The sequence below is a fragment of the Vulpes lagopus genome, chromosome 2 (assembly GCF_018345385.1).
Source record: "Vulpes lagopus strain Blue_001 chromosome 2, ASM1834538v1, whole genome shotgun sequence".
NCBI classification, from domain to species: Eukaryota; Metazoa; Chordata; class Mammalia; order Carnivora; family Canidae; genus Vulpes; species Vulpes lagopus.
In genome coordinates, this window is record NC_054825.1 from 169,849,430 (window position 1) to 169,864,084 (window position 14,655).

Genomic DNA, 14,655 nt, shown 5'->3' on the forward strand with positions numbered 1-14,655 from the left:
ACAAGTACCAGGCTCTCCCACCTCCAGCTCAGGATGCTATGTGGCATCAGGGACTCAGTTTTTCAGACCTGAGTTCAAGACTCAACTCTGTCACTGTGATATCTTAATCCTCATGTACTCATCCGTAAGATGGGGTACTGAGGCCACATCCACGAGGTGTCTGCCCAGCCCAGGTTTGGCACCAATGAGGTGCCTCTGAAAATGCCTGTTCTGGGCACCCTCAGTCCCCACCTCCCTTCCCAGCCCAGCCCCTGCTCCGGTTGTCTTGCTCCTTGGGCCTCCTCCAGTGCTCCGGGCCACCAATGCAAGTTCACATACAGGGTTGGGGTCAAGGGCAGGGTATTGGCTGTGTGACCCCAGACAGGTCTCTTCCCCTCTCTGAGCCTCAGTTTCCAACCCTAGAACAGCCACCACATTGAGGGTGATTCAGAGACCTACAGGGGCAAGCATTCTGGAGGAAATGCTACAGATGGGGGAGCCCACCTGACCCGGAGCAGCTGAGGGCTCAGAGGGGAGGCCGGGGAAGGCCGTGAAGACCAGGACTCCTAGGAGGGCCAGAGAGGAGCCCTCTGATACTGTGCAATCCTTACCAGTGGAATGGGTACAGCTGGACCACTGAGGGGTCCCTGTGTCCTCTGTCCTGGCCAGTGGTGGGTTATGAAGGGCCATTGTGCGGCTGGGGGTGGGTGGGCAGGGGCGGAATGTGACCGGCTGCAGCAGACAGGCCATTGTTTGAGGGAATGTGCCGCGTGAGGCCTGACCTTTCCGTGTAGAGTGGGGGTTGGCGGGTTGGCATGCCAGGTGGGGGCTGGGAGGACGAGGCCAGAGTTGGCCTGGGTGGGGGGTGGTGGAGAGACGGTATCCATTCCCCTTTCAGGCCTGATGGGGAGGCTGCATGGGGATCCCAGTTCTGCCTCCTTCTCACTGTGCTGTGTGACCTTACACGAGGTTCTTGGCCTCTCTGAGAGGCGAGGGTTTCCTGCAGGGAGGAGCCAGAGCATAGGACTGACAAAGAATAACCACTCAATACCCACTAGTTATCATCCCCCGTGTAAGAGGCCGGAACTCTCAGATAAGTTCAAATCCTGGCTTAGCCGTTTGTGACGATCCGTGGCTTCCCTTCTTGCAGCCTCACGGCTCTTCTCTAGAATGGTCTCCATAATCGTGTTGGCCTCACAAGAGTGTTCGGAGGCTTAAGTGCAGTGGATGACCCTGTGGAACCTTGACACAAGATCAGGACCACAGGAAGTTCTCAGTAATAGTAACAGTGCTTCTGAAGCCCCTCTGAGTGCCTGGCATTTTATATTTACTAATTTATTTGATGAGGTAGGTGCTCTCCTTCTCCCCATTTTACAGGCGAGGAAGCTGAGGCCCAGAAACTTGAGGTGATCCCACCGCCCCGCCCCCCAGGGAGTATATGAGAGTGGTTATGATTTTTTTTTAAAGATTTATTTATTTAGGGATCCCTGGGTGGCGCAGCGGTTTGGCGCCTGCCTTTGGCCCAGGGCGCGATCCTGGAGACCCGGGATCGAATCCCACGTCGGGCTCCCGGTGCGTGGAGCCTGCTTCTCCCTCTGCCTGTGTCTCTGCCTCTCTCTCTCTCTCTGTATGACTATCATAAATAAATAATAATAAAAAAAATAAAAAAATTAAAAAAAAGATTTATTTATTTATTCATGAGAGACACACACACACACACACAGAGGCAGAGACATGGGCAGAGGGAGAAGCAGGCTCCATGCAGGGAGCCTGATGTGGGACTCGATCCAGGATCCCAGGGTCATGCCCTGAGCCGAAGGCAGACGCTCAACTGCTGAGCCACCCAGGCATCCCATGATTTTTTTTTTTAAGCTTTTATCTCTTTACTCATGAGAGACACAGAGACACAGGCAGAGGGAGAAGCAGGCTCCCCGTGGTGGGGAGCCTGATGCGGGGCTCGATCCCAGGACCCCAGGATCATAACCTGAGCCAAACGCAGATGCGCAACCATGGAGCCATCCAGGTGCCCCTAGTTATGTTTGTTTTATAATGCATTTGGCTCTCTCGGTAGACCCAAGTGGTTGGCTCAGGGGCTCTGCTGTCGGGCGGTTCTAGGGGTCCACTCTGGCTTGACTGTTGTCCAGTAAAGGTCTTCTAGGGCTCAATTCCCCAGCTGCACTCTGCACTATGGGGATAGAATATTGACAGAGTACAGGAAGGTCAGGCACTCAGGAAGCAATGGGTGGGGTTAGCTGATGGTAATGCACATGGTTTTTCTTCTTAGACCCCTGGACCCAGGAGGCCCAAGGAGCTGGAGGTGACCTTGAGGTGAGCATTGGCTGGTGCCACATGCCCCTCCCTGCCCCTCTGTGGCCAGCTTGGAGCCTCACACCCTGGTCTCTTCCTGGCAGGCAGCAAGACCCCAGAGGAAGGGTGCAAACCCTGCGGACGACTGTGCGGTACCCCAGTCTGGGCTCCTGTTAGGAGGGGGTGCCTGTGCCCAGGCAGCGGTGAGAGGACAGGGGTGGGGGAGCCCCTTCTCCCCTTCTGATTCCCATCTTGACCTCTCTCTCTCCCTCTGTGCCCGCCTTCACCGCTCATCCTCTCCTGGCCTCAAGCCTCCATCCCTGTCCCTCGCAGGCTCAGAGGCAGCTGCTCCATGCAGAACTGAAGCTGGTCCTGCAGCAGAAGGGGGAGAGGAAGCAGGAGCCTGGGGCCCAGGTGACTCCCAGAGGTGCCATGGAGGCCAGGAGCCGGAGTGCTGAGGTGAGTACCCACATATCCTGCAAGGGAAATGTGGGGACCCTGGCTAGGGGGTGCAGACTGAGCAAGAAAGACACTTCTTGGTTTCTCTGTGCCTCAGTCTCCCCATCTGTGAAACAGAAATAGCAACAGTGGCTGCCTATTTGATAGGTCACCATGAGGAAAAAAATTTTAACATATGGAAAAGTGCCTGGTACAGACTAAGAATGAAAGCAGCTAATTCAGTGGGGCATAATGGAGTTATATTAATAATGGGCTAAAGAAATTAGAAAACCTTTTTTTGGAAGAAGCAGGATGTATAGGGGGTTATACACACGAGCTTTGAGCCCATAAGCTTAAATCCCAACCCTACCGCTTCAAATAGGGGACCTGACCTCTCAAACTGTTTTCCCATTGGTGAAATGGGACAACGGTCCGGACAATGGTCACTGTTATGGAAATAGCGGACTGTCATTGACTGCTTCCTGCCCCACGCTAGGCACAGAGTGGGTCCACTTTTCTGCTAGCCAAGCTGAGGCTGAGGGTTGGCAGGTGGGAGGATGGAGGGGTTGGGTAAAGTGCAAGGAGGTTGCTGCCTGCAGGAAAGCCTATGGGCTCTGAGGTCACAGACCCGGGGCTTAGGCCCGGCTGCTTAACTCTGCTGTGTGGCATTAGGCAGATGGCTCCGCTTCTCTTTACCTTTGTGTCTGTCCCAGCTGGAGGGAGCATGAAATGAGATGCTGCTTAGCACAGGGCCTCAGGGGAGTGGTGGTGGTCAGGGTGTTCCCTGCTGCGCCTACCACAACTGTTTGCAACATGCTCCTCCCAGCCTCTGGTCCCAGGGCCACAGCCGGCCTAGACCTGCTTTCCCCTCTCCAAGCCCTGGGCTCAACTCCAGTCTATGCCATCCCTGATGCCCTGCCCATTACAGCATCCTCTGGGATCCCTGTTCTTTCAGAGCTCAGAGACTCCTTCCAGTACAATCATGTTACCCGACTTTACAGTAGGTAAACGGGCCCAGAGAGGGCAAAGTTTTCCCCCAGAGACACACAGCAGATGGAGCTCCCAGGCGGCTGTAGAACTAAGACCTCTCACTGCCTTTTCTAAGCCCGGAGGGCGCTGCTGGGCCAGGGCCAGGTCAGCACCATTTACAGTGAATACCAGGAATGCCACGTCTGCCGGTCCACCACTCATTACCCACGCACCCCCCTTCACTGGATTCCCTCTCCCAAAGGCGTTATGCAGGTCTTGGGGTCACAGAGTCCACAATAGGGCACAGTCTCACACACGTTCAAGCCTCCCAAGAGCGCAGTCTCACCCTCACCCCTCCATCCTGTACCACTTAAAGGTCTAGCCTCCGAATCCCATCCTCACCCCACCCCTTGTTCTGCTGTTATTAAAGCTCTTCCCCAGACCTCAATCTCACCGGTAGACTATGGGTCCCCCCCTTACCTCTCTGTGTTACCCTCTAGCCACACCCCTCTCAGATCTTTGGCCCCTCCTCTGTGGCCTGAGCTCGAGATCCACGAGAGCCGTCGAATCCCGCGCCAAACCCGTAGCCCCGCCCCCGGACGGGCCCCGCCCCCAGAGAGGCCCCGCCCCCGAGGACACCGCCCCCCGAGGGCACAGCCCCCGCCCCATCAGGCCCGCCTCTCACTACTCGGGTTCCCTCCGGCCTCCCTACCCCGCCCCTCGCCCCGCCCCCTCTACTACGCCGCCCCTCGCCCCGCCCCCTCGACGCGGCCCCCGGGCCTCCCGCCCGCCCAAGAGCGGACCGAACCGTTGAGCCCAGCAGCGGGTCCGAGAGAGCGGGCGGCCCTCGCGCTTCCTTCAAGGGAAGATGCCGGGGTGGGTGGGCCCACGGGGCCGGCCCGGGCCGCGCTCAGGGACGTGCACCTGGAGGACCCGTTTAAGAGCCGCCTTTAAGCGCGATGCCGGGCTGTGGGCGAGGTCGGGCCCCAGCGCCCCCTGGCGACCCCTCGCTGCCCTCCGCAGGAGCTGAGGCGGGCGGAGTTGGTGGAGATCATCGTGGAGACCGAGGCGCAGACCGGGGTCAGCGGCATCAACGTCGCAGGCGGCGGCAAGGAGGGAATCTTTGTCCGCGAGCTTCGGGAGGACTCGCCCGCGGCCAGGAGCCTCAGCCTGCAGGAAGGTGGGCGGGGCGGGAGCCTGGGACCCGGCATTTCTCAGGGGGCGGGGTCGGCCGGGCGCGGGGGTCCCGGGCGTGGCCGGCCTCCGGAAGGCCGGGGGAATGGTTGGGGCGGAGCTTTTCTTGTGGGGCTTGCAGTGGCTCAGAGCCGGCTGTGTCGATTTGACTCTCAGATCTGCAGTTGACTAGCTTGTGGTCTTCTGTGCCTTGGTTTTTTCTTCATCTTGCAAAGGGGAATAATTCTAGTACTCACCTCGTAGGGTTGTTACGTGAGTTAAATGAGTCAGTATTTGAAAACACTTAGCGCATAGCTAAGTGGCACATGGTAAGCACCAGTTATTATTTTTGTTGCTGGGGCGGGAGAAAAGAGGTGGAGTTAACACAACTTGGAGGAGGTGTGGAGGGGAGCCTTAGTAAGTCAGGGATATTTTGGGTGACAGGCATGAGGCCGATGTGATTTATTCATGCAACAAATATGTACTAAGTGCCTTCTATTTCCAGATGTTATTCTAGGTGCTTGGGCTACTGCAGTGAACAAAACAGACCACACTCTGCACTTACGGAGCTTAACTTCTAGTAGGGAGAGACGTATTTCAGGAAAATATGTAAAATACATAGTAAGTTAGAAGGCAATGTGCGCTATGGGTGCCAGCAGGACAGTTGTATTTTTAAATAGGGTGAGCCAGGAAGGGAGGGAAAGCCTGGTGGAGGACAGGGACTGAGCTATGTGGCCATCTGGAAGGGCATTCCCTGCAGAGAGAACAGCCAGTGCAAATGTCCCAAAGTTGGGGTGTGCCTCCCTTGATGGAGGAAGAGCAAGGAAGCCAGTGTAGATGCAGTAGAGCCAGAGAAAAAAGGAGAGCAAGAGATGAGGCCAGAGAGGTCAGGACAGGGCAGTTTTCAGAGGGTGTTATAGGCCATAGTGAGGATTTTGACTTTTAATCTGGGAGGGTTGTGAGTGGAGGACGACTGTGAATTGTCTGTGTTGACCAGCATGCTGTATTAGCAGTAGAAAGAAGGGGGCAGGGTGGGGAGCAGGGAGACCAACAAAGAGGCTACTTTGGGGGGGCCTGGCTGGCTCAGTCAGTAGAGCATGAGGCTCTTGATCTCAGGGTTGTTTGAGCCCCACGTTGGGTGTAAAGACCATCTTACCTTTTTAAAAGATTTTATTTATTTGAGAGAGAATGGGCCAGTGGGAGGGGCAGAGGAAGAAGAAGAAGCAGGCTCCTCACTGAGCAGGAAGCCCAACTTGGAACTCGATCCCAGGACCCGGGACCATAACCTGAGTCAAAGGCAGTTGCTGAACCGACTGGGCCACTCAGGTGCCCTGAGATTACTTTAAACACACACACACACACACACACACACACACACACACACAGGCTACTCTGATTATCCAGGCAGGAGATGGTAATACTTAGGACCAAAACACTGTTAATGGACATGAAGAGAAAGGTTTAAATTCTGTATATATATATATATTTTAATTTTTTTTTTAAGATTTTATTTATTTATTCATAAGAGACACAGAGAGAGAGAGAGAGAGAGAGAGAAAGGCAGAGATACAGGTAGAGGGAGAAGCAGGCTCCATGCAGGGAGCCAGATGTGGGACTTGATCCCGGGTCTCCAGGATCACACCCTGGGCTGAAGGCAGTGCCAAACCGCCGAGCCACCTGGGCTGCCCTAAATTCTGTATATATTTTGAAGGAGGCGGCCTCAGGACTGGATATGGGGTGTGATGAAAAGAGAAGGGTCAGGATGTGTTCAGGGATTCTTGACCTGAGGATGGAGTTGGTAGTTCCCCAAATGGACCACACTGGGGCTGGAGCTTGTTTGGAGTGAGACCAAGAGTGGTCGCTAAGGTGAAGAGGTGGAGGGGTAAATGGATATATGAGTCTAGGATGGTGGGGAGAGTGCTGGGCTGACACTTGGAAGTTGTCAGCCCTTTATGGTCTTTAAACTCCTAATCTGGGGGTACCTGGATGACTCAGTGGTTGAGCATCTGCCTTCGGCTCCCACAGGGAGCCTGCTTCTCCCTCTGCCTGTGTCTCTGTCTCTCTCTCTGTATCTCTTGTGAATAAATAAATAAATAAAACCTAAAAACAAAACCTCCTAATCTGGATGAGCTTCCTCTGGGGGTTAGTGTAGTATGTAGATGGAGATGAGAAGAGGTCCAGGGCCTGAGCCCTGGGACAGTGTGTTGTTAAGAGATCCAGGAGATAAGGAGCAACCATCCCAGGAGGCTGAGAAGAAACCTCCAGAGAGGTCCTTAGAGAGTGTGTGGCACCCTGGAGGCCAAGCCAGACAAGTGGATAAAGGAGAGGGAGTGACGTTAGGTTGAAGGCTGTGAGGTCCACTCAGATGAAGTCTGAGACTTGAACATTGGACTTAGCTACACAGAGGTATGGAACCTTGACAGGAGCAGTTCAAGGTTCTGGGAGGGGGTGTCAGAAGTGTAATTGGAGAAGTGGAAGTAATGCAGCTAGGCAACTCAGTGCATTTACCCTTAAGTGAACAGATCAATGGAGCAGGAGCTCCAGGCGTGAGGTCAAGACAACCTTTCCTATGGGACAGATAATGGTATGTTGTATGCTGCTGGGAATAGCATAGAAGAGAGGGACAAATTGGTGATGTGGGGAGCGAGGGGAGAACTGCTGGAGGATGTCCCCGGGAAGGCGGTGGAAAGGCTGGCTGAGGTAGAAGTGGGGAGAGTTCATCCTCAGGAACAGGTGGAGAGGGGATCCCTGGGTGGCTCAGCGGTTTAGCACCTGCCTCCAGCCCAGGGCCTGATCCTGGAAACCCAGGATCGAGTCCCATGTCGGGCTCCCTGCATGGAGCCTGCTTCTTCCTCTGCCTGTGTCTCTGCCTCTCTCTGTGTGTCTCATGAATAAATAAAATCTTAAAAAAAAAGAAAAAGAAAAGAAAGGAACAGGTGGAGAGTGGAGTAAATAGCCAGAGGAGCAGGGGCGCGAGTAAGGATGTGGGAGTTTCCGGAAGTTCTTTTCTGATTCTGTCCTCTCAGTACGGGGAAACAAAGTCAGTGTCTTAAAACTTGAGAACGGGGAAGGGAAGTGGAAAGGCAGTGGACGCGGTGGCTTGAATGGGCGTGGTCCTGTTCGGCGGGGGCGGGGCTAAGGCCACGGGGTGGGGCTTCATTCTAGAGTGTCTGGACTCACACTGGGGGGATCTTTGCTTCTCAAGTCGGTGCAGGGGGCGGGGACAGGGGGATAGGCGGGGCCAAGGTTTGGGGCTGGGCCTCGCAGAGCTAGCTCCAGGGAAGTGGGTGGCACCAGACCTGGATGGAGCCAGGAGATGCCCACGCCCTGCCCACCCCCACCTCGCCTGCAGGGGACCAGCTGCTGAGCGCCCGGGTGTTCTTCGAGAACTTCAAATACGAGGACGCACTACGCCTGCTGCAATGTGCCGAGCCTTACAAGGTCTCCTTCTGCCTGAAGCGCACTGTGCCCACCGGGGACCTGGCGCTGCGGCCTGGGACCGTGGCCGGCTACGAGATCAAGGGCCCACGGGCCAAGGTGGCCAAGCTGGTACGCGTGCTTAGCCCGGCCTCGGCTCTGGACGGCCCCAGTGATGCAGTTTCAGCGCCATGAGCCCCACTCCTCCACACCGTGGGCCAGCCTCTGTCTTGTCACTAACCCAACGCTAATCCCACCCTCTGCCTTCTGTTCCCGCCCCTAAATTTCTCCCTGGGGAAGGGGATCCACCCATGTCAGACCTGTCCTTTACCCACTTTGCAGAGGCATCAGCTCTAGGCTTGCCCGTGGTCGTGAACCAGGCAACTCCAAACCAGGGAGGCCAGGTTCAAACCTGGGTCCTGCTCACTTACTGCTGAGCGACCCTGGACAAATTTCTTTCCCTTTCTGGACCTCAGTTTCCCCATCTCTAGAATGAAGGTATTGGGGGAAAATCCTGGATGAGGACCTAGAAGTCTTGGATTCCAGTTCCTACACCCCTGTTGACTCATTGTCAGATTTTAAATGAACGACTTTGCCTTACGGGGGCAGTAATGGTGAAATGACGGGAAGGAAGGGAGGCTGGTATTTGGGGGACAAGATGCTTCATCCAACACATCCCCAGCCTGGTGCAATACCAGATGGGGTTCCCCCGTCTACCCCGAGCCTCCCACTGTCCCACCGCCTCCCGCATCTCTCCTCTCTCCCCAGAACATCCAGAGTCTGTCCCCTGTGAAGAAGAAGAAGATGGTGATGCCCGGGGCCCTGGGGGCCCCTGCAGACCTGGCCCCTGTTGACGTCGAATTCTCCTTTCCCAAGTTCTCCCGTCTGCGTCGGGGCCTCAAAGCAGAGGCTGCCAAGGGTCCTGTCCCAGCTGCCCCAACCCGCCGGCGCCTCCAGCTGCCTCGGCTGCGCGTCCGGGAAGTGGCGGAAGAGGCCCAGGTGGCCCGGCTGGCCGCTGCTGCTCCTCCCCCAAGGAAAGCCAAAGTGGAGGCTGAGGTGGCAGCAGGAGCCCGCTTCACAGCCCCCCAGGTGGAGCTGGTTGGGCCCCGGCTGCCAGGTGCCGAGGTGGGTGTCCCCCAGGTCTCAGCCCCCAAGGGGCTGGGAGAGGTGGCCCTCCACCTGCCAACCCTTGGACTAGGTGCCCCAGCTGCACCTGCTGTGGAGCCCACAGCCGTAGGGATCCAGGTCCCCCAAGTGGAGCTGCCCACCTTGCCCTCGCTACCCACCCTGCCCACGCTCCCCTGCCTGGAAACCAGGGAAGGGGCTGTGGCAGTGACGGTGCCCACCCTGGATGTGGCAGCGCCTACCGTAGGGGTGGACCTGGCCTTGCCGGGTGTGGAGGTGGAGGCCCGAGGAGAGGCACCTGAGGTGGCCCTAAAGATGCCCCGCCTCAGTTTCCCTCGCTTTGGGGCTCGAGCAAAGGAAGTTGCTGAGGCCAAGGTGGCCAAGGACAGCCCCGAGGCCAGGGCAAAGGGGCCTAGACTTCGAATGCCCACCTTCGGGCTTTCTTTGCTGGAGCCCCGGCCTGCTGCCGCCGAAGCTGCTGTTGAGAGCAAGCTGAAGCTGCCCACCATCAAGATGCCCTCCTTTGGCATTGGGGTCTCGGCCCCCGAGGTCAAGGTGCCGAAGGGGCCTGAGGTGAAGCTCCCTAAGGCTCCTGAGGTGAAGCTCCCGAAGGTGCCGGAGGCAGCCCTCCCAGATGTGCAACTCCCAGAGGTGGAGCTCCCCAAAGTGTCCGAGATGAAGCTCCCAAAGGTGCCAGAGATGGCCGTTCCCGAGGTGCGGCTCCCAGAAGTACAGCTCCCCAAAGTTCCAGAGATGAAGCTCCCCGAGATGAAGCTCCCGAAGGTACCCGAGATGGCTGTGCCCGAGGTTCGGCTCCCAGAAGTACAGCTCCCCAAAGTTCCAGAGATGAAGCTCCCCGAGATGAAGCTCCCGAAGGTGCCCGAGATGGCTGTGCCCGAGGTGCGGCTCCCAGAAGTACAGCTCCCCAAAGTTCCAGAGATGAAGCTCCCCGAGATGAAGCTCCCGAAGGTGCCTGAGATGAAGCTCCCGAAAGTGCCCGAGATGGCCGTGCCCGAGGTGCATCTCCCAGAAGTACAGCTCCCCAAAGTCCCCGAGATGAAGCTCCCCGAGGTGAAGCTCCCGAAGATGCCCGAGATGGCTGTGCCCGAGGTGCGGCTCCCCGAGGTACAGTTGCCAAAGGTCTCAGAGATGAAAGTCCCCGAGATGAAACTCCCCGAGATAAAGCTCCCCAAGGTGCCTGAGATGGCCGTGCCTGATGTCCACCTCCCGGAGGTGCAGCTGCCAAAGGTGTCGGAGATGAGGCTGCCGGAAATACAGGTGCCAAAGGCCCCAGAGGTGCATCTGCCAAAGGTCCCAGAGGTGAAGCTGCCCAAGGCCCCGGAGGTGCAGCTCAAAGGGGAACAGGCAGAGAGGGTGGAATTTGGCTTCAAGCTGCCCAAGATGACCATGCCCAAGCTAGGGAGGGCGGAGTCCCCATCACGAGGCAAGCCGGGTGAGGCAGGGGCTGAGGTCTCTGGGAAGCTGCTCACGCTTCCCTGTCTGCAGCCGGAAGTGGGCCCCGAGGCTCGAGCGGGTGTCCCCTCTCTCACACTGCCCTCCGTGGAGCTAGACCTGCCAAGGGTCCTCAGCCCGGAGGCGCAGGTCCCAGCAGCCGCCGTGGGCAAGGTGGAGCGGCCAGAGGGCCCTGGGGGAGCCGCGGGGGTCGGGGAGGCGGCCTTTCGGATGCCCTCGGTTGAAATCGCCCCTCCACAGCTGCCCTCGGGGGAGGTGGAGGTGGAGGGGCGGCTAGAGGAGATGGAGATGAAAGTCAAGCCCTCCTCCAAGTTCTCCCTGCCCAAGTTTGGACTCTCGGGGCCCAAAGTGGCCAAGGCCGAGGCCGAGGCGCCCGGGCGGGCCACCAAGCCGAAGGTGTCCAAGTTCACCATCTCACTCCCCAAGGCCCGAGCGGGGACTGAAGCCGAGGCCAAAGGGGCAGGAGAGGCAGCAGGCCTGCTGCCCGCCCTCGATCTGTCCATCCCGCAGCTCGGCCTGGATGCCCATCTGCCCACAAGCAAGGTGGAGGTGGCAGGGGCTGACGTCAAGGTCAAGGGGCCCAGGTTTGCCCTGCCCAAGTTTGGGGTCAGAGGCCGGGACGCTGAGGCGGGAGAACTAGCGCCAGGGGTGGGCGAGTTGGAGGCCAAGGGCTGGGGTTGGGATGGGAAGGTGAAGATGCCTAAGCTGAAGATGCCCTCCTTCGGGCTGGCTCGGGGGAAGGAAGCGGAAGTCCAGGGTGGGCGCGTCAGCCCGGGAGAAAAGCCAGAGCCCACGGCAGGGCCGCTTAAGATCCCCGAGGTGGAGCTGGTCACCCTGGGGGCCCAAGAGGAAGGCAGGGCTGAGGGGGCAGTGGCTGTTGGTGGAGTTCGGCTGTCAGGCCCGCAAGTGTCCACGACCAGACAGGCAGGCGCCGAGGGCCAGGAGGGGGCGCTGAGGATGCCCCTGGGCATCTCCTTGCCCCAGGTGGAGCTGGCCAGCTTCGGGGAGGCCGGCCCAGGCGCCACCCCAGGGCAGCAGGTCAAGGGCGCGGCCCCTTCGGCAGAGGGCACAGCAGGCTACAGGGTCCAAGGTGCCCCAGGTGACCTTGTCTCTGGCTGGAGCCCAGGTGGCAGGTGGGGAGCTGTTGGTAGGTGAGGGCGTCTTCAAGATGCCCGCCGTGACAGTGCCACAGCTTGAGTTGGACGTGGGGCTGGGCCGAGAGGCGCAGGTGGGTGAGGCGGCCACAGGTGACGGTGGCTTGAGGCTGAAGATGCCCACACTGGGGGCCAGAGCTGAGGCGGGAGAAGAGGGGCCCGGAGAGCAATCCCCGGGGGCCGAGCGCACCTTCCACCTCTCCCTGCCGGATGTGGAGCTCTCACCGCCCGCCGTGGGCAGCCACGCTGAGTACCAGGTGGCAGAGGGCGACGGGGAGGCGGGACACAAGCTTAAGGTGAGGCTGCCCCGGTTTGGCCTGGCTCGGGCCAAGGAGAGCATTGAGGAGGGTGAGAAGACCAAGAGCCCCAAACTCAGGCTGCCCCGAGTGGGCTTCAGCCAGAGCGAGGCGGTCACTGGGGAAGGCTCCCCCAGCCCCGAGGAGGACGAGGAGGAGGGTGGCGGGGAGGGGGCCTCTGGGCGCCGAGGCAGAGTCCGAGTCCGCTTGCCCCGCGTGGGCCTGGCTACCCCGTCCAAGGCCTCTCGGGGACAGGAGGGCGAGGCAGCCCCCAAGTCCCCCAGCGGGGAGAAGTCACCCAAGTTCCGTTTCCCCCGGGTGTCCCTAAGCCCCAAGGCCCGGAGTGGGAGTGGGGACCACGAAGAGGGTGGATTCAGGGTCCGGCTGCCTAGTGTGGGGTTTTCGGAGACAGGGGCTCCGGGCCCTGCCAGGATGGAGGGGGCTCAGGCTGCAGTGGTCTGAAGCCGCAGGGCAGAGGGAGAGTCCCCTCCCCTCCTCCCGTTCCCACCTCCTCCTTGTTTTGTGTGTGAGATAACTAGCACTAACCCTCAGAGGGCCGGGAGGTGGGTGACTGTCGGGACAGGGCGGGGGGCCTCGTGCCCGGCTCATTGGCAGGAGTACCCGTACCTTGCCAAGGCATGTGAATAAAGTAATCCCGAGATAGCCTTGTGTTCTGTATCCTTTGTGTGTGTATGTGTGTGTGTGCGTGCGTGCAGGGACAGGGCGGCGGGGAGGTGACAGGGTACAGGGAAAGAGGTCCCCAAGGAGGGGACTATTGGAGCCTGGCCTCAGGAGAGCCTGTGTTGGGGGAGACATCAGGCCACCCCAGGCTAAGGAGAGGGAAGATCTGCAGTGGGCTGGTGGGAAGGGTCCTGCCCTAGCCATTTGGAGTTCCCAAGGGCCTCTGAGCTAGACCCGTCTGCTGAGGACTCTGCTTGTTCTGGGGAACCACTCACCAGGACCTCTCTGGGGGGTGGGGTGGGCCTAAGAGAGCAGAACAACTGCTACCCATCTGCCCTCTGCTGGCCACCTTCACATCCAGGACGAGAGCTCCTCCACGTCTGGCGATCCCTTTCCTGTCTGGCTGGTTTGACTGCCCTGTCTGCCCGGCCCCACCCAGGAAGGCCCCTCCTGGTTCCCTCTCCCAGCTCCTGGGTTCAGAGCCTCCACCACAGTTACCTGGCTGCCCCTTAGGACTAGGTCCCAGGGCCCTCAGCTCCCATCAGGGTGGGGCCTTGGCTCCCAGGATCTAAGCCCCCATCGAGGCCTCCAGACTCCCCCCCTCAGTCTCTCTGTGTCCCCCAGGAAGACACTTGGTCCAGTCCCAAATGTCCCCCCCACCCCAGCCTCCCTGGCGTCACTTCTGGTCACAGGCTTTCTCTTCATTCCCACCAAACACGGCAGGAATTATATATACCTGTCGTGCACACCCTTTGCCCAGGCCTCCAGCATTTGGGGGTTCCCTCCCAGCGCAGCTGACCTGCCAGGATCCATAGTGACCTCTCTGGGGCCACGCTGAACGCTCCCTCTGGCTCTCTTGTCCTGACTTCTCAGGGTCCCTACCTCCTTCCTGAACACTCTCTTCTCTCTCTTCCCCACTCCTTCTCTTTCTCCTCATGCCTCTTGGACTCTCAGGACTCCTCCCAGGCCCTCATCCACCCCTACACCCTCCCCAGGCCATGTCACCCTCCCTATGGCTAACATAGGAATCTAGTGGCCCATGCATGCCTCCCCTGGACATGGCAGTGGTTCAGAGCTTGGCTCTCAAGCTGGACTGCTTGGGGTCAAAGCTTGTCTCTGGCACCCAGTTGGGTGACCTTACGCATTTTTTCAACTTCTTTGCATCTTTATTTTCTCTTCCATAAAATGGAGTTATTAAGACATATGTAAGGATCAGATAAGGCCTCTACAGCATTCAAGACATGTCTGTCTAGGCGATCCCTGGTTGATTCAGCAGTTTAGCACCTGCCTTCAGCCCAGAGTGTGATCCTGGGGTCCCGGGATCAAGTCCCACATCAGGCTCCCTGCATGGAGCCTGCTTCTCCCTCTGCCTGTGTCTCTGTCTCTCATGAATTAAATAAATAAAATCTTTAAAAAATAAGATATTTTTATTTATTTTTTCGTGAGAGACACACAGAGAGAGGCAGAGACATGGGCAGAGCGACAAGCAGGCTCCCTGTGGAGCCTGATGCAGGACTCGATACCGGAAGCCCAGGATCAAGCCCTGAGCCTAAGGCAGATGCTCAACTGTTGAGCCACCCAGGTGTTCCATAAATAAATAATCTGAAAAAAAAATCTGACCTCCCTTGCTCAGAGCCCTTCTG

General features: G+C 58.3%; 1 protein-coding gene across 1 annotated transcript; it reads left to right on the forward strand.

Annotated features, from left to right (window-relative positions):
* The first annotated feature begins 634 nt into the window (after window positions 1-634).
* On the forward strand, window positions 635-12,986 carry PRX (periaxin). Its single transcript, XM_041746261.1, is given in 8 exon segments — window positions 635-650; window positions 2,264-2,307; window positions 2,391-2,489; window positions 2,620-2,745; window positions 4,717-4,873; window positions 8,219-8,415; window positions 9,052-11,970; window positions 11,972-12,986. Coding segments are annotated over 5 exon segments (4,122 nt in total). The 5' UTR covers window positions 635-650; window positions 2,264-2,307; window positions 2,391-2,489; window positions 2,620-2,718; the 3' UTR covers window positions 12,794-12,986.
* The last annotated feature ends 1,669 nt before the right edge of the window (window positions 12,987-14,655 follow it).